This window comes from Electrophorus electricus, chromosome 2 (genome assembly GCF_013358815.1).
Source record: "Electrophorus electricus isolate fEleEle1 chromosome 2, fEleEle1.pri, whole genome shotgun sequence".
In the NCBI taxonomy this organism is placed as follows: domain Eukaryota; kingdom Metazoa; phylum Chordata; class Actinopteri; order Gymnotiformes; family Gymnotidae; genus Electrophorus; species Electrophorus electricus.
Genome location: NC_049536.1, coordinates 26521658 through 26540731, shown reverse-complemented (window position 1 = coordinate 26540731; position 19074 = coordinate 26521658). Strand labels below are relative to the sequence as shown.

Here is a 19074-nt window from a genome sequence, read left to right as displayed (position 1 = left end):
TATAATGCATACTGGACACTGTATATAATGTGTACTGCATAGTGGTCCCTGTAGAAGTTTGCAGTATAGCGTCCAGTATGCAACAAATGCAAACCATACTATGAGGTCAGACAAATGTATGAAGTTCCACCCACTTGTGAAAAATTTTCTAACGCCATTGCATGACAGGATTCAATACACCATGAACATAAACTGCCTGGCCAAAAAAAAAGGGCACACAATCTAATATTTCGTTGGACCGCTTTTAGGTTTGATTACGGCACGCATTTGCTGTGGCATCATTTCCACAAGCTTCTGCAATGTCACAACATTTATTTCTGTCCAGAGTTGCATTAATTTTTCCCCCCCAAGATCTTGTTTTAATGATGGGAGATTTGGACCACTGCACAAAGTCTTCTCCAGCACATCCCAAAGATTCTCAATGGGGTTCAGGTCTGGACTCTGTGGTGGCCAATCCATGTGTCAAAAATGATGTCTCATGCTCCCTGAACCACTCTTTCACAATTTGACCCTGATGAATCCTGGCATTGTCATCTTGGAATATGCCTGTGCCACCCAGAAAGAAAAAAATCCATTGATGGAATAACCTGGTCGATCAGTATATTGAGGTAGTCTGCTGACCTCATTCTCTGGGCATATAACGTTGCTGAACCTAGACCTGACCAACTGCAGCAACCCCAGATCATAGCACTGCCCCCACAGGCTTGTACGGTGCATCACTTCAGCCCCCTCTCTTCTTACCCTGATGTGCTCATTACTCTGGAACAGGGTAAATCTGGACTCATCAGACTGCATGACCTTCTTCCATTGGTCCAGAGTCCAATCTTTATGCTCTCTAGCAAATTGAAGCCATTTCTTAAGGCTACACAGTTGTTTAGTCCCAATCCCTTGAGTTCCCTTCGCATTGTGCGTGTAGAAATGCTCTTACGTTCACTATTAAACATATCCCTGAGTTCTACTGTTGTTTTTCTATGATTTGATTTCACCATAAGTTTAAGTAATGGCCGATCACAATCATTCAAGATGTTTTTCTGACCACATTTCTTCCTCAAAGATGATGTTTCCCCACTGTCCATCCCCTTTTTAATAATGCGTTGGACAGTTCTTAACCTGATTTTAGTACTTTCAGCAATCTCCTTAGATGTTTCCTCCACTTGATGCATGCCAATAATTTGACCCTTCTGAAACAGATTAACATCTTTTCCATGATTACAGGATGTGTCTTTCGACATGGTTGTTTAACAAATGAGAAGCTACTCACTACATCAGTTAGGGTGAAATAACTTGTTGCCAGCTGAAACATAATCACCCATGCAGTAATTATCCAATGGGAGGCTCTTACCTATTTGCTTAGTTAAATCCAGGTGGTGACCTTTTTTTTGGCCAAGCAGTATAGCTCTAGTCATGTGCTGGAATATTTAGCTGGAGCAGTGTCATCCAGGTATTTATTTTGTATATTGAAAAAATTCCTTTTAGTCGCATATAATATACAGCAAATGGGTCTAAATAAAAAATCAGGTATTATTCAATGTGTCCTAGGTGTTTTCTACATTTGTCAAAGTTTTAGAAACAATATATGCAGTTTCAAAAATCTAGTATTTGAGCCTAGTGCCTTTACCTGAAACGTTTAAAGGATTACTGAAAGTCAAAGGAAGACATGGCCTGTGCTTAAAGAAACATCCCCATTCTGTTTGTATGTATATGTATGTGTGTGTGTATATATATATATACACACACACACACACACACAAATATAGCTATAAAAATATTTATAGTTTCTATAATACAGGCTAACATCGCATGTGTATCCTTCCGGTCTTAAACCGCGGTCACGCCAAGCGCAGTAAGGTAGGCCGGTTGAGAACCCAATGGTGGGGAAACCACCATTTTAATGCAGCGATTTGGAAATCGGAAATAAATGTGTTATACACATCTTAATTAAACAGATCTTATTGAGGTCTAATGCACCAAAAGAAAATGTGTTAAAACATATATAGTATAAATAAATACATTTGTTGGAAATTCAAACCTTCCCTGTTAAAATCTATTTCTTTTCGGTTAAATCCACTATATTTATAAAGATCACTTTCTTAGCTACTAAGATTTTCTGTTTTTTACTTTGAGAACGTGGATAAATCACATCAAAATTTTGCAAATGGCTAATCAGTTCATCAGATAATATTTTAAAATTATCAATTCACTCTGTGTTTTGCTGTAGGAATTTGGAGTATTTGGATGGCAAAATCGTGTAAAATGCCTATTTCGTTCACTATATATCACTTTTTGAAGCTTTATAACAAACAAACCAAACTGTTATCAAATCACGCAACTGAATTCTTGAAATACACTTTCTCGGGTATCCATGGTTTGTCATGTGTACTTTATGAATTTGGAATAATAAGATGGAAAACTTGTGTAAAATGTATATTCGGTTCACTATCACTTTTTGAAGCTCTATAAAATAAATCAAATTGTTATCAAATCACTATTTTGAAAATTGCTGTCCAGCGTTATCTCGAGTCTTTTATTTTGAAGATGCACGCAACACTTTACAGTATTACAGCGCACTGAGAGCGCATGCATCGCTTGTCTGCCTTACTGTGAGGGCACGTGGTGCATCTCGGACCAGAGACACTTAATTCATTTCTATATATGCGCAGCGGCCGTCTCAAAATAAGTCATAAAATGTCAAAAATCCTGACAGTTTCCAAATTTTTGAGGCAGGGGTGGTTGAGTGGAAGACACTACACTTCGGGCGAATGGAGATCCCAGACCCGTTTACTCAGCGTCAAGGTAAAAGATAACTGAAGGATTTGATGCGAAATGAGCTAGGATGCCTGTGTAGCTAGCTCCCTTTGGTATCTAGCTAGTTAACTAGTCAGTTCCAGTGATGTATTGTGTTAAGGCTCCCCGTCTCAGTTGCGAAATACATTTGAATGCGGTGCCTGGCTAGTTTTCAAACGTTAAAATCGAGTTAAGTGCTGTAGCCAGCTAGCTAAGCCTAGCTAGCAGCACGAGGGTTCCGCGGGTGCTGAGTTCTGAGGTGGGCTTTGATTGACGTCGGGGGTTCGCGCGCGCCGAGCTACTGCTTTCCATCGTCGCGTGTGCTGGTCGGCGGGTTTCGACACCTAAAGTTAACGTGGCTAGTGTATCTTCACTTCTCGTCTCACGATCTATAAGGCAGAGGCGCTCGGGGCTGTGTCTCTGGCTGACTAGCTCGCGACGTTGCTGCTGCTGCTAACCGGGATGATGTAATCTCGCATCCCGCGGATTGGAGGTGTTCTCACACACTCTTACATCCTCCCCAGACGCGTGTGCCGGGGAACCGAAGTACAACAAGTGCTCTCTAAAAGAGAGAAAGTCGATGCCCTGTATGAGCACAGCTGTCTGTTTTTTGAGAGAAAATGCTTTACGTTAAAGTTTGGGGTGCTCTCTTTTTTTCAAAATGCAGGCTCAGACAGCACACCTGGTCCTTGAGGATGGCACTGTGATGAAGGGCTACTCCTTCGGCAGTCCGCACTCGTCGGCAGGAGAGCTGGTTTTCAACACAGGACTAGTGGGGTGAGGGAACCTGACCACAGCTATTCTGGACCTGGCAGGGCACTAATTTGAGTCACGCTGGGGCTGCCATGGTTGGAAGCATGGGATGGAAACTTAGCCGGAAATATGGCTATTGGGCACAAGCTTTGTCTGTATAAATAAATCAAAACCTTGATGGCTTTAAGTGTTTGGTGCAGCATATTTCAAGTTTTGTCACTTTCTTAATACTATTTTTGAGTGTTTCTTGGTGATGGCCTGTTTTAATGTTGCTTTCAGGTATCCAGAAGCTCTCTCAGACCCCAGTTATAGAGGGCAGATCCTCACCCTCACTTACCCCATTGTGGGTAACTACGGTGTACCCAACACACAGGAACGTGATGAGCTGGGCCTCAGAAAGAATGTGGAGTCTGATCACATTCAGGCAAGCCTGCACAATGACCTCATCCAGTGTCACATGGCTGTAATTGGTTTATTATTTGTAGTCAGAGATTTTGTGTTTCAAACAAGTGTCCGACTGAAGCTTGTGTTAACGGCAGTGTGTGTTTTCTGACAGCTTTTTTGGGAAACCCAGTCTTAATAGGCTGTAAATGATGCTGTCAGGGGAAAAAGGAAAAAGAAACAAACAAATATAAAAGAATATATTTCTCACTCTTCAGTTGCTAAAATGTCCAGGTTTGTGCAATAAATTGCACATAAAATGCAGAACAGTTTGAAAATGTTTCTTTTCCAGTAATGCACAGGAATATGAACTCGTATCCTCTTATTGTGTGTGTGTGAGCGTAGAGGTAACAAATTGGCTTAACATCATGATGTGGCATTTTGAGCATGTGTGTGAATGTGCAGGTGTCAGGACTGCTGGTGCAGGACTACAGCCATGACTACAGTCACTGGAAGTCAGTGAAGTCTCTGGCACAGTGGCTGCAGGAGGAGAAGGTATGTGCAGGAGATGACCTCTGGTGATATGTGTGAGAGAAGATCTCGCACTGCTGATATATATGTGTGTGTGTGTGGGGGGGAGCTCTCGCACCGCCTGTGTGTGGGAGAGAAACTCTTGCAACACCGATGTGTGTGTGGTAAAGAAGATCTCACCGGTTAATCACTGCTGGTTAATCAGACATATATCAAGAGTGACCTGCAGTGTGAGCATGTGTGTATGTGAGGGATCATCTGTTCCATGCGTGCTCCTGGGAACAGTCAGCCCATCACCCTCGTGGTGTTGGCACATTGCGCTACCTGTTCTGCCAGGTGTGCTGCAGAAGGCAGAGTTGTGTTGACACGTTTGACTGGAGATAGACAGATCTCACTGATAAAGTAATAGAACAGCCTTAAGGCTTATTGGCTTGCTGGTTTGCACAGGAGGAAAAGGCAGGGGGTTATTAAAAACAATACTGAAACTCAGTGTTGGTATGCAACATCTCAAACATCCTAAACTCTCTTGAGCTTTTGGCTGTAAATTGAAAGTGTTTTTTGTTTTGTTTTCCCTAATTGTTTGGGCCTACTGTGCACCTGCTACCTGTTTGTGAAGGTACCCGCTCTGTACGGTGTGGATACCCGAATGCTGACCAAAATCATCCGAGATAAGGTAGGCGTCATCGTTTTCTTTAGTTCAGACCCCCCCCCCCCCCCCCCCGCCCAGGGCCTGTCTGAAAATGAAACGCCCCATGTTTGTTTTTGGGTTTTTTTTTTGTTTTTTTTTGTGGTACAGTGTGAGTTGTAGTTTTTCTTATTTCTTTCCTCAGGGTACAGTCTTGGGGAAGATCGAGTTTGAAGGGCAGCCGGTCGAAATAACGGACCCAAATAAACGGAATCTTGTGGCTGAGGTCTCTACAATGGTAATTGTGAGTTTAGCAGCAGTTGCTCCTATTGCTGCTGCTGCTGCTGTTTTTGTTGGCTGTTGGCTTTGTGTGCATTATGTAACACCCCTCTCATCTCTGTAGGAAACGCAGGTTTTCGGGAAAGGCAACCCAATCAAAGTGGTGGCCGTTGACTGTGGGATTAAGCACAACATAATCAGACTGCTTGTTAAGGTAGGACAGTTATGCTGGCCTGTCGAGGCTGTTCAGTTTAGTTTTTTAAAGATATTTTTCAAGTTATCTGAGTTTAATTATGTGAAGAGAAATGCCACTGAGCCTGGGGGATTTACCCCACATTTTAGTCAAACTAATATTACACAGTGAAATGATCTGAATGACTGAGAACATGATAACCACAGTAAGGTACATTGGGTGAAGCTTTAGCAAAACTATATGCATAAAGGGCATTTAGGTAAAATACAAAACAATTGTAAACTGGTTTCAAATACACAGTATTACTAACAAAAATATTTATTTTAAGGTGTCCAGTGTTATATATTTTATTGGTTTAGCTATATTATTTATTAAAAGTTTAATAAATAATACATTTCATCAATAAGTATTCTTAGTAGTTTTTATGTGCATTGCAGAGGCAGTTTGTAAACATTTAATTATTGCATTTATTGATGCAATCATGGTTCAGACCTAAACGTGTGTGTGTGTGTGTGTGTGTGTGTGTGTGTGTGTGTTTAGCATGGTGCCGAGGTACATCTGGTTCCATGGGACCAGGACCTAATGTGCCTGGAGTATGACGGCCTGTTCCTCTCTAACGGACCCGGAGACCCGGCTCTGGCCGATACTCTGATCCAGAACGTCCGCAAGGTAGCACCTCAGTCTGCATCCTACCCACAGTTCCCAGCTTCATGCAGACGTGTGTGTGTGTGTGTGTGTGTGTGTGTATATATGTATATGTGTGTATATTATATTATATTATATATATATATGTGTGTGTCTATATATAAAAGAAAATATAAAACTGCAATAGTGACATAAATCATTCACTACAGTATAATTAAAGGTTAATCTCTTTAGGTCAGGTTCACATCAGATGCACTCATTTCAGAGAAATGATCAGACGGCACCAGGTCAGGCAGACAGGCGGATATCGCTGGAGCACAAAACTAAGCAGAACAGCCCAGGTGCTGAGTAAGGAGAGGCCCGATACAAGCGCAGACATGAAGCAGGTTTATTGAACCGGCTCCCAGAACCTTTACGATGGCCAGCAGACACCAGCCTGGAGACGCTGGCATCTGTACTAAAGGAAACGCTGCACAGACAGACGCAGGTCAACATGGGTTAATCGGGGGTCGATCAGAACAGATGAGGGTAAGAGGGGTGGGGGGGGGGGGCGGGTTGTGCACAGAGCAGAAAGGCCTGAGGCGAAAACAAAACCGGGTTCCATGGAAACAGCGATGCCACAAGGGGATCACATCACATCTCCAGATACAGATGTACCTATAACCAATTGAGTTACTGCGTTACTCGGAGAACTGGTACAGCCTTGCATTCCAATTTTAGCATGTTGATGCGCTCTGGCCTTAATGTTGCTTGGTGCTCATTCGCTGTCTCCCTGCGCCAGGTGCTGGAGAGCAACCGTCCCCAGCCTGTGTTTGGCATCTGCATGGGGAACCAGATCACGGCCCTGGCTGCTGGGGCTCAGTCCTACAAACTCCCCATGGGGAACAGGTACGAGGGCATCTGGAGTCACGCGAGCGGTCTGGTGAACACACGCCCCTGTTGCTTTATGTACCCACACCGACAAAAGGCTGTTTGTGTAAGATTTGACCCGGGCTCGTTTAATGATCAGCCCAGTACACCCAGGGCCTCAAAACTTGAAGAAACTCAGTGCGTATTTGGCGGTTTCTGTGTACTGCATTGACTCCTGACAGTTTTATGGTGAGCATATTAACCTGCGCATGTTCCTGGACACAAGTTTGTTCGTAATGCCCTTTTTGACATAGATGGACACGTGTTCCTCATCACATATTTGCTAAAATGTGTGTGTGTGTGTGTATATATAATATAATATAAAACCCTTTCTTTGGCGTATTCACCTTAGTCATTCAGTACCATGTAGCCAGATCAATACTTTATGTTCCATATAAATCTCTCTTTTATAAAGTCCTCCATCCTAAGCCTTAATGTAAGTCAGCCTTTCCTTACATACAGTTCCATTTACTGTCCTCAGGCACCGATTCCTTTGTTGGCCAGACTACAATCTGATTGGCATTTGTCGTGTAAAATGCTGCTCTGCTCGTACCCCCTGACAGCCAGCGTTCATTCCTCTGCTGCCCTGCTTCTCTTGTTACTCTACACGTAAAAGAAGGTTTAAGTGTCTTCCGTGCCTCAGAATGTCCTAAAGTCAGAGGAATGAAGGCTGCATTCTCATATGTGGTTTGGAGAGACAAATGTGCTTTCCATTTGTAATAACATCTGGTTTAAATGTGTCTCGGGTCACCTACTGAAGTGGTTGGAGCGATCTGACTGAGATGCGTTTTTAAATGTGTCTCGGGGCTTTACACTTGCGTTTTTATACGGATGTTACAAATCCAGATATAACCCTGCTTCTCAGCACGTGTGGAGCGTCCAGGTGCAAACAAGGCCTTTGTGTCCAGCGCGTGTGTCTTTAATGCAGCTTTCGCTATCTACGTGTGTGTGTGTGTGTGTGTGTGTGTGTGTGTGTGTGTGTGTGTGTGTGTGTGTGCGCATAGGGGCCAGAATCAGCCTGTGCTGAACATGATGACGGGCCAGGCCTTCATCACGGCCCAGAACCACGGCTACGGCATCGACAGCAAGTCACTGCCTCCTGGCTGGATCCCGCTGTTCGTCAATGCCAACGACGGCACCAATGAGGTCAGAAACCCCCCCCCATGTTCCGAAGCCTCGCGCAGTAACAAGGGGATGACTGTCCGGTCCCGCCAACTTTGGCCCTCACCGGCCAGTCAGAGACGAGCATGAGTGATATTTCCTCCTCCCCCCCCCGAGAGTTTATTATGCATATGTTGTTATTCCTATTAGCATTTTAGTACGATTCCTTTAGAGTGGAGTCTTTATGGAGTATTGAAACATTTTGATGGAGATGCTCCAGGAAAAAGGCATCCAGGTAATTGTGCTTTGTTTAATTCACTCAGGGCATCATGCACAGCACCAAGCCGATCTTCACTGCCCAGTTCCACCCAGAGGCCCGTGGAGGACCCACAGATACAGAGGTACCGGAGGCGGCCCGCTCGCGTACCAAGGCTGCGATTGATCCTGCGCTTCCTCGCGGGTCGTGCAGGAACATGTAGCTTAATTATAACTGAACATAACGTTTCATGCTCTGCGGAAAACACGATTAAATCGCGCTGAGCTCGTGGCACCACGCGACGATAACGAGAAACACCTCCACGACACTCGAACTCCGCAGCATATCCCGCGAGTCGTCTCGATGCACCTCAGCCTCGCCGTAATTATTTTGATTTGTTCCGTTTTCACAGTTCCTGTTCGATGCCTTCATGTCCCTGATAAAAAAAGGGAAAGACGGCACCATTGTGTCCGTGATGCCAAAAAAGCCTGCAGTTCCCCCAAAAATCCAGGTGAGGGCAACAGAGCCACGCACACGGGAGGTGATCCGGGCGCCATTTCCCAATAACACCGTCCTAGTCCGATTTGAGTCTGTAACCCACTCGAACCTTTGATCCTGACGTTCATGTTGACTGGTTTTGTCCTCCCACTCCTGCGCAGGTCTCCAAAGTGTTGGTGCTGGGGTCCGGGGGCCTGTCCATCGGCCAGGCTGGGGAGTTCGACTACTCTGGGTCGCAGGCGGTGAAAGCTATGAAGGTGAGAGGAGGCCACCGCTGTCCCGGTCGCGTTCACAAGCAACACAGTTCACTCTGAAGGCAAAGACCTCACCGGTTTGGGAGTTGATTAATGGTGGCCGGGCCACAGTAATTCTTCTCACAAAAAAACCTCCCAACTAGTACAAGAGCGTAATTGGTATAAATGGATACAACTACACAGGCACATAAACGGGCAAGTCATAGAAAAAGCCACAATTACTGTTCTGTAACTAATGACATCGGTCCATAACCAGAGAGTCTTGCCCTCTGTTGACTAATTTTTTCCTTGTGTGATTTATGACTAAAAACTCACTGTTTATGGACCAGTCGCCGCAGTCATTGCCAATATGAATCCCAAATTAGCGATTTAAATGCGTCTCCTGCATCACGTGGGCTGCGTTGGCTAAAAAGGCCATTCCCTGTGCCAGGAGGAGAACCTGAAGACGGTGCTGATGAACCCCAACATCGCGTCGGTCCAAACCAACGAGGTGGGCGACAAGCAGGCAGACTCGGTCTACTTCCTGCCCGTCACGCCCCAGTTTGTGACGGACGTGATCAAGGCGGAGAAGCCTGATGGCATCCTGCTTTCCATGGGCGGCCAGACGGCGCTCAACTGCGGTGAGTCACTCGCGAGGACCGAAACCTCGCTGCACTTCCTGTTTGCGCCTCATAGAGGTGTGGCTTGTTTGCTCGTCCGTTGGCCCGTTAATTTTGTTTACGTATGCATTTATTTATTCATTCATTTGTTTACTTTTTAAATTTAAATAAAGTGCGTAGACGTGGTGGAATGCTCAGTGCGTCCGTGGCCGTGTAAGTGCAGTGAGGATGTGTGTGATCTGTGACGGTCCCGACCTCGTGGTTAGGGGTGGAGCTGTTTCGCAGCGGCGTCCTGCAGCAGTACGGCGTGCAGGTCCTGGGGACCCCTGTGGAGTCCATCATAGCCACGGAGGACAGGCAGGTGTTTGCGGACAAGCTGATGGAGATCAACGAGAAGATTGCCCCCAGTGTCGCCGTGGAGTCGGTGAGTCCAACGTCTTAACCCCAGCTTCGCCGTGGCGACGATGAGCTCAGCGCGTTACCCCCCGCGTTGCCATGGTAATGACCCGCCCCCCACCCCCTCCTTTTCCCGTAGGTGGCAGACGCTCTGAAGGCGGCAGAAGGCATTGGCTACCCCGTTATGGTGCGCTCGGCCTATGCCCTGGGAGGCCTCGGCTCAGGACTCTGCGCTGATGGGCGCAAGCTGGAGGAGATCGCAACCAAGGTGAGATGCAAAACGCCCGACAGCGCAGCAAGTGCTGCACGCCACGCCTTAAAACCCGAGCGCCTCGAGGTTCCTCACCGGGGCCTGGACCAACGTGTAGCAGGAACCCGGTTGGACCATCACGCAATTTGGTTTGTTTTGTTCGGTTGGTTGGTTCACCCCCTGCGTTAAACATGGGCTCTCTCACTTGCACGGCAGTAGCATAACGGACGTCAGCAATCAGATTTTCAGCGCTAAATAAGGATCAGGTGACGTCTCTCATTCCTTTGTAATGTTAAAGTACTGATCAGCCTCAGAGGTTCATTCTCACTCTGGAATTTAAAATGCATGTGGTGTTGTTTTAAAGAATACTCCTAACTGAAGGAATACAGAACGTTCGGATGAGAACACTGGCAGTAGGTGGACGGTAGCGCGGAAAAGTATTTAATTTGTGTCCTTAATCCCAGGTTTAGAGACTGGGTGGGAAAGGGCAGGAAGGACGCACTAGCGTGGGTATGGCCCAAGGTCCTCGGGCGAGAACCGCTGTGGCGGCCCCTCATACACCCCCCCCCCCCTGCATGTCCTCCATGTCTCTTCTGTGTCTCCGCCTGATGCAGGCCCTGGCCATGAGCAGTCAGATCTTGGTGGAGAAGTCCCTGCTGGGCTGGAAGGAGGTGGAGTACGAGGTGGTGCGGGACGTGGCCGACAACTGCGTCACCGTCTGCAACATGGAGAACTTTGACCCATTGGGCATCCACACAGGTGTAGAATCCACACAGGTGTAGCTCGCTGTCGGTCCTTTATGCATATGATCAAACACTCAGCTAGTGAGCACCACACCTGGCATGACATCCCCACGCCTCTATTTACATATTTAAGTATGTAAATGATTGATTATTTTTTAAAATATTTTTTTACAATCTTGGGACTGAATCCTTGTGCCATCAAGGAATTTGAAAGCACACAGAGCTCACAGACTTCATTAATGTTAAATACTTGTATGTAGGAGATCAAAGTTTACAGTCCTTACATGGTTCTTGTCTCCTGTAAGATGCTGGAAAGATTCCTCACGTCAGCAACAGCATGTTAACACATTCTAGGTCTACACATGAACACAAATTTTAAAATAGTTCGGTGTAAAAGCTCAGCGTGTGACATTTAAAAAGGTCCTGCCGCGAGGTCCCGCAGCACCCATTTAGCCCTCCCCTCAACCTCCACCCTCTATTCTGTCCCGCGCCAAGGCGACTCCATTGTGGTGGCGCCCAGCCAGACGCTGTCCAACGAGGAGTACCACATGCTACGGGAGACGGCCATCAAGGTGGTGCGGCACCTGGGCATTGTGGGCGAGTGCAACATCCAGTACGCCCTCCACCCGACCTCGCTGGAGTACTGCATTATCGAAGTGAATGCCCGCCTCTCCCGGAGCTCCGCACTAGCCTCGAAGGCCACGGGGTAAGACGCCCAGGCGGCGGCCTCGCCACATGCGAACTTTCGATTTTCTTATTTCTCCTTATTTCTCGTCTGTCTCCGTAGTGGCCAGCTGGTAGGAGATAATGTTATTAGCAGATCAGACCTAGTAGATCAGTCGCATGTTGTCTTGACTGGCTTTTGAACCTTGCTTTGGGACACAGAGGCATGACATCGCACTAGCGCCCTCTAGTGGCGAGTCTGGCACCACAGGCTGGAGAGGAGGCTGGAAAAACGGGTGTTGGCGACTTTGTGAGCGCTTCACCTGCGAAAAAAGAAGTTTGGGTTTGAAGTCCGTGTTGGAAGCGCGCGATTCGCACCGTCTCTGGTTTTGCGTTTGTCGCGGAAATATTGAGGGAGGACGCGTGCCAAAGGCTGAAAACAATGTGCACCAGCTTCTGAAAACACCCACCTACCACCCTGGTTGTTTTAGTGTGAAATCAATCCATATATTTAGAAATAAATAAAAATCTTGAATGTGTTGATGGGAAAGGGAACGAAATTGGAATAACAATGGATTTATTTATTTTTTGCTTATTTAAAAAAAAAAGTGTGAAAAACGTTTTTACTTCCTAACGATGCTGAAATATCGAGTTCTACTTGGACCGTGTTGCGAGAGGGGAAACTTTTTTGTAATGTTTAAAACAGAATGGGCCGAGCTACAACAGCACTGCTACTGTCCTTTTGTTGCACGCACCAAGAGTCGCTTTTCTCTTCCGTGTGCTGAATCACACTGCCCCTCACCCGCGCCCCAGGTACCCCCTGGCGTTCGTGGCCGCCAAGCTGGCGCTGGGCATCGCGCTGCCTGACATAAAGAATGCGGTGTCGGAGAAGACCACTGCCTGCTTCGAGCCCAGCCTGGACTACATTGTGGCCAAGATCCCTCGCTGGGACCTGGACCGCTTCCACGGCATGTCGCGGGAGATCGGCAGTGCCATGAAGAGCGTGGGAGAGGTGGGAAGCGCTCGGAGCGGTGCTCCTCTGTACCAGGCATCTGATACAATGGTTCACAGCTGACTCCTGCTTATATCTCCCCTCTCCTCCCCTCCCCTGTGTCAGGTCATGGCGGTGGGTCGCACCTTCGAGGAGAGCATCCAGAAGGCCCTGCGCATGTGCCACCCCTCGGTGGACGGCTTCGTGCCGTTCCTGCCCCTGAAGAGGTCGTGGGCGGAGGAGTTCGACCTGCGGCAAGAGCTCGCTGTGCCCTCCAGCACACGCATCTTCTCCATCGCCAAGGTGACCGACAGGTGGTCCCAGTGTAAAAAGGATCTGAGCTGTCAGGAGCTCGTCACTCAAGGGCCGTTTGCTGCAGACATCCCGCCCCACCCATTACCATGGTGACCAATGTTATGACACGGCGACCATACGTTTTTGGACCAAATGTCTGATGGTTCACATCTGACATCTGCTTATTTACATTTACATTTACAGCATTTAGCTGAGGCTTTTATCCAAAGCAACTTACAATTATGACTAAGTACAACTTGAGGGTTAAGGGCCTTGTTCAGGGACCCAACAGTGGCAACTTGGCAGTGGTAGGGCTTGAACCAGGAACCTTCTGATTACAAGTCATGGACCTTAACCACTGAGCTACTCCCCTCCAGTGGGGCGGTTCTGAGTAGTAGGGGCATGGTTCATTAGAAGTATGTTGAATACAGGGCCGTGGTCCAGCTACCAGCCGGGCACCCTGGGTAAAAATGATGGAGCCTAGTGCAGAGATGTAACCGAAGCGCTGCAGACCCCCTCTAGTTGCTGTTACATACTGCTGCTGCTGTTTGACCCTCAGTGGCTGTCCTACACTTCATACAGAAGTTCTTGGCCTGGCGGTAACTCAATAGCCAGTAGACATAACATTTGAAATGTGCTTATTTTATTTTTTTGGATGTCATCTTACGAGGGATTTTTATTCCGTGTTTGTACAGGGTGAACGGGTTTCGTTTCTTCGTTTCTGTATTGTTTTGCTTTGTTGTCGTGGTCTCGGCGTCTCCGTGCTGCTTTTAAGGGTGCAGCCTGTTCCCATCCGAAGCCCGATACGTCATCAGCACGTGTTGGAATTATTGGAGCTGGCACATTTATTAAGAACTAATGGCCCAAATTGTATCAAGCTGCAAAATTTCAATAACTCGAGGTCGGCCTTCGAGTAATTGGTCCACTGTAATCTCATGCTCGGTCCCTGGGTGCGTAATTTCCCCCGAGACCCATTTATGTTCTTGGCTGAAGAGGATGGCTAACGACGGCCACGTGCTGATTTGGCCTGGAGCTCCAGTGGACCCCTCACCACGGCAACAGTGGACCATATCATTTACAGCCTCCCTCAGCCCATCCCACCCCACCCCAGTGTGTGCTCACATCTTGCAGTCGAGGACCACCACTTCCCCTTTAGCAATGAGCCAGCCAATGTTGTTGTCCCAATTCCCTAAACAACTGGGGTCTTTTTTGTTGTTGTTGTTTTTGTTTGTTTGTTTTTTTAAATCTGGATGTCATGCGACCTAATTTTGAGCCAGCGCGTGTAAGCGTGGCATCTCTGACGCCTTTTCACCTTTCCTCAGGCGCTGCACGACGGAGTGAGCGTGGACCAGATCCACGAGCTCACGGCCATCGACAAGTGGTTCCTGTACAAACTGCGGCGCATTACGGAGCTGGAGCAGCACCTGACTCAGCACAACAGGTAAGGAGGTGCGAGCGCGTACGCGCCTCAGGCCTTTACCCCGAGAAGACATTACCCGTGCGTGGAAACGTGAGGACGAGCAGAGGAAGGAACGCACGCGTTCCCGTACAACGCTGGTAAAGGCAGAAAAACCATGGAGTTTCCCGTGGCGGCCCCTAGATGGCGATGTGGGGATGTGTTTCAAACCTGAATCTCCGCTCTCAGCCAGTAAGCGTTCGTTAAGATCCCTGAAGTAGTGTTTTTCATCTGCGGACGTAAGTGGCGCTTTCGTGCACGTTGACGCTTCTTTTCACGCGCATGCCTGCGGACGTTCGACCGTGAGCGACCTGTGGTCGTCACACACCATGCATTTACAGAACAAACTAATACGGTCCATGGAGTTGCACTACAGACCAAAGCCTGACTGCATTATGGTTACTTGGGCTCAGACTTTCTGTCTTGAACTAAGAACTCATTAAGCAGCTGATCCCAGTGCATGTGTTCCGTCAGCCGTGCCTTCATTATAATGATACCGCACGATTCCGGCCTGGTGCGGACACGCCTGTGTGTCACTAGTGAAATGCATTGTGTTTGGGGCCACAGTTGAAAATCGTCATGTGACTTGTTTCCTGTTGGTATATCCTATTAAAACTATCCTATAAAAAAATCTGTCAATCGGTTAGTCAATAAATCAACACGCTGTGTTGGTTAAGCAGTGCGACGGTTTGTTTCTAGTGTGAATTGTTCACTCGGGTTTTTGGTGACTTATGCAGCCTAATGTGCATCACCACCTTATTTCTGTCCATATGAAATGCCGCGTTTGGTCTTTTCTTCGGCAAGTCGCGGAAAGCTTTCAGTACGTCTAGTGAAAATTCACAGTCGGGGTGCGTGCGGGCGTGGGTAGCTGCTCGGTGCTTCCATCCATGCACCCTGACGTTCTAACGTCTGACTGGTCTGTGGGGCTCTCTGTTGTAGCTGACTCAACAGCTGGGGAGGGTCATTTGAGGACTCCAAATCCAAAGGCAGTTTATTTTTACTGCCATAATTAGGGCCGTGTGACATGTTGCATGCTAATTATTGTCACAGTATTGGCCCCGGCAAGTTTGACATGGTGGAAAACTGTAAAATGCAAATGAGTCATGAATCGCCTGCTGTTTTTGTTTTTGTTTTTGATGCATCATGAGCATTCTGTTTCACATGGAGCATTTTTACACCTTCCAGGTAAAGACCCGCCCAATAGCCAGGTGTTTTCAGAAAGGATTAAAGAATCGAACAGCACTAGGCCAGGCTTTCACCTTTGCCTATACATGTTACACATTGCGAGATACATTAGCTTTATTTCACACTGGCAGCGGTGTAATCGCAGTGTTTCTGCCCGTGTTGTGTGGCACTAATGGTAACGCGTAGCACCTGACGAGGAGAGTTGGCGCGCTGCCCGCGTCTGCAGTGTAATTTAGTTCGCTAAAGTGCCGATCGGGAACCGCGGAAACTGGCAGTCCCGCTTCCCGGCACAGCGACAACAAAGGCATTTTAATAGCAACAGTCGTGGCACCAGGAAACCACCCAGCGGAGCAGCCTGCATTTGTACTCTGCTCAGTGTAATTAAACAGGCCTGCCGCAGCCACCACTGTTCCAGCTGAGTCTGTCTGTCTGTCTCTGAGAGATTCAAAATTGTGAAGTACAAAGGGTTTACAAGCACTTTACTTACACAGATGATGATACAAAACTGATACATTAATGTTGATTTTCTACAAATTTTCCTCATGAGCTCTTGCCAAAAATGAATTTGATTAATGCAAACCTATTCCCTTGTTTTGACTTTGGCATTCAATTGAATTTGTGAAGTTAAATAATCATTAAAAATGATCATGTCTAATCTCGATGAGCATCACATTTAGCATTTAGCGACGAGACGACGATCAAGAAGTTTGGCGTGCCTCGGTCTGCTTTGCTGATCTTCTCTTTTGGCTGACAGCTCCACGGTCTCAGGTGATCTCCTCCTGAAGGCCAAGCAGGCGGGTTTCTCAGACCGCCAGGTAGGGAGGGCCCTGGGCAGTTCAGAGGGAGACGTGCGAGCCCTGAGACTACGCCACAACATCCAGCCCTGGGTCAAACAGGTCAGCACCTCCTGCTCCAAGCAGGAGATCCAGCCGCACTTATGAGCTTGACTGAACCGTGCACGCTCTGTTGGGCTGTCTGTCTGTCTGTTTGACTGTCTCTGTCTATCATTATCTGTATTTGTCTATTTAATTCTGAAATGTCTGTCTGTATCTATCTATCTGCCTTTCTCTCTCTCTCTCTCTCTCTCTCTCTCTCTCTCTGTCTGTATATATCTTTCTTCATTGATCTGCATTTATCTATTTAATTGTTTGTATCTACCTCATTGATCTATCTGTTTTGTCTGTTAGATTGACACCCTTGCGGCAGAATACCCTGCTGTTACCAACTACCTGTACTGTACCTACCACGGGCAGGTGAGCCAGTGTTCTCGCACTTACACCTGTCCTGCACTTATTCATAGGGCAGTTACTCATACATTTGGCATTAAGAAGACAGTTAATAATAAACTGCAAAAAACTAGGATGACACTAACGAAGTGAAAGGTTCGTTAATTGATGTTAATTGTGGTGTGTTAATTGACCTCTGGTGCACATAGCATAGCTGTGATTTTTAAAAAAAGTCAAAATCCAAACATTGTAGTCATTTGAGTTTAACAGTAAAATACATTAAGACATTTAAGAAAGGTAGGGGTTTAATGTCAGTCATTAAAGCTTTTTACGCGCATTGTTCATGTTCTCCGCAAGACACACTTTGTGCCTCGTGAGTTAGCTCTGTGTGACATTCAAGTGTAGAGTGTGAAGGACCTTCATTTGTTTCTTCCTCCCCAATAGGAACATGACCTGCACTTTGCAGATAAAGGTGTCATGGTTTTGGGCTGCGGTCCTTATCACATAGGTGAGTCATTTGCTGGAAATGTCCCCCTTTGCCAAACACGGCTGCACGTTTTCCTTCCCCTTGTTCCCATTCACGGAGACACCGAGCTCCGTCCCGTAGACCTTGCTCGGGTCTGATGGATTCAGGCCGGAGCCGAGGTCCGCGGGATGACGGAGATTAGGACGCGCCCGCTTTCTGTGGGACTGTCAAGATGTACAGGATCCCACATTCACCGTCACCCACCAAGCATTCCTCAAGCGCATACTCAGTGCTGGCGGCCCAATCAAATAAATGATTGTCGCTATTTTGGGATGTGATGAGGTTTGAACCAACAGAAGGACCGACGGTCCTCAGATTAACTGAAATTCTTAAAAAGGTTCTGTCCTAATATACCGAATTAGAGCAGTGGCCAATCGAGTTTGCAGCGTGCATGGGTATTCTCCTTTCACGGTGTGTGTTTTTAAAGTGCCTTTGAGTTGCCGTGACTCGGAGAGTAAGCGGCACTCCGCCCTGACTCTGCCTCCTACCGTCTCCCCGTTCCCCCGGCCCGCCCCCAGGGAGTAGCGTGGAGTTCGACTGGTGCGCCGTGTCGAGCATCCGAGCCCTCAGACAGATGGGGAAGCGCACGGTGGTGGTGAACCACAACCCCGAGACCGTCAGCACCGACTTTGACGAGTGCGACCGGCTCTACTTCGAGGAGCTGACCCTGGAGCGCATCCTGGACATCAACCAGCAAGAGGTGAGGTCAGGGCGTCAGGGCGAGGGGTCGCTCCCGCGCACCAGTTCCCTTTGCGTGCACTGGCCATGATGATTTTTCTTGTCATGGGTGTCCTGATGTGACGCACGTTCAGTACTGACGCAACAGAGTCCCATAGCCATACGTGGCTACGCGGTGTTGAGACGTCATTACGTTCGCAAGAAACAAAGCACTTTTGTTTCGAGAACGTCGACGTGCTCAATTTGTCGCGGACCTTTTAAGAGTAGCACGGGCGGAGGCTCGGACCACGCGGGGATACCCGGAACCAGACTGGCGTTCCTCCGAGCTTCAAGGGCGGAGATTGCCTGCCTTTGTGCGCTCCGGTGCAGGAGCAGCGGCCTTGTTAACGCACAGCTCAGCCCCGAGCCTTCCTCTTGACACGCAGCTCGACTGGCTCGGCGGCAGGACGTGATGAGCATGCATCCGCGCTCCTGCCTGGAAGGAAGAGGGGGGTGAGGGAAGAGAAGTTCTCTTGTTTCATACCCAATACGCAGGAAGTGGTAAACAATTGGAAAAATAAACCGTAATATATGACTGCGTACGAAGGAGACGAGCCACGTCAAAACAATTTGGTCCATGCGAGTGTAAGGGTTTTTATGTTTTGGGTTACCTGGGTGCACCACTGGGGTTACCTGGTCTGGAATCTCCCATGCGACTTTCAGAAGTCTTTGTTAGCTTGCTGTGACCTTTTTAGAATGCATCAGAGTTGGACTCTCCTCGACCTACCAAAAATAAATAAATAAATAAACAAACCCAAAACAAAAAAATCCCATGATGCTGAAGGCTGTTAGAAATAACATCAATTAGCCTCTTATGGA

At 47.5% G+C, this 19074-nt stretch overlaps 1 protein-coding gene across 2 annotated transcripts in view; it reads left to right on the top strand.

Moving 5' to 3' along the window:
- The first annotated feature begins 2584 nt into the window (after positions 1-2584).
- Positions 2585-19074, top strand: part of cps1 (carbamoyl-phosphate synthase 1, mitochondrial) — a 37894-nt gene continuing 21404 nt past the window's right edge. The window contains exons 1-25 of one of the 2 annotated variants that reach the window (XM_035521597.1): positions 2585-2793; positions 3452-3561; positions 3817-3961; positions 4384-4473; positions 5066-5122; positions 5280-5372; positions 5478-5567; positions 6087-6215; positions 6973-7079; positions 8105-8246; positions 8525-8602; positions 8870-8968; positions 9117-9212; positions 9640-9829; positions 10075-10232; positions 10344-10472; positions 11069-11213; positions 11693-11903; positions 12674-12872; positions 12978-13154; positions 14468-14586; positions 16541-16682; positions 16974-17039; positions 17457-17520; positions 18057-18238. In XM_035521597.1, the coding sequence (XP_035377490.1) occupies positions 2653-2793; positions 3452-3561; positions 3817-3961; positions 4384-4473; positions 5066-5122; positions 5280-5372; positions 5478-5567; positions 6087-6215; positions 6973-7079; positions 8105-8246; positions 8525-8602; positions 8870-8968; positions 9117-9212; positions 9640-9829; positions 10075-10232; positions 10344-10472; positions 11069-11213; positions 11693-11903; positions 12674-12872; positions 12978-13154; positions 14468-14586; positions 16541-16682; positions 16974-17039; positions 17457-17520; positions 18057-18238 (3159 nt within the window). In that variant the 5' untranslated portion in view covers positions 2585-2652. Of the gene's footprint in view, positions 2794-3451; positions 3562-3816; positions 3962-4383; positions 4474-5065; positions 5123-5279; positions 5379-5477; positions 5568-6086; positions 6216-6972; positions 7080-8104; positions 8247-8524; positions 8603-8869; positions 8969-9116; positions 9213-9639; positions 9830-10074; positions 10233-10343; positions 10473-11068; positions 11214-11692; positions 11904-12673; positions 12873-12977; positions 13155-14467; positions 14587-16540; positions 16683-16973; positions 17040-17456; positions 17521-18056; positions 18239-19074 lie in introns of both variants that reach the window. The other variant, XM_035521595.1, reaches the window with a different exon arrangement.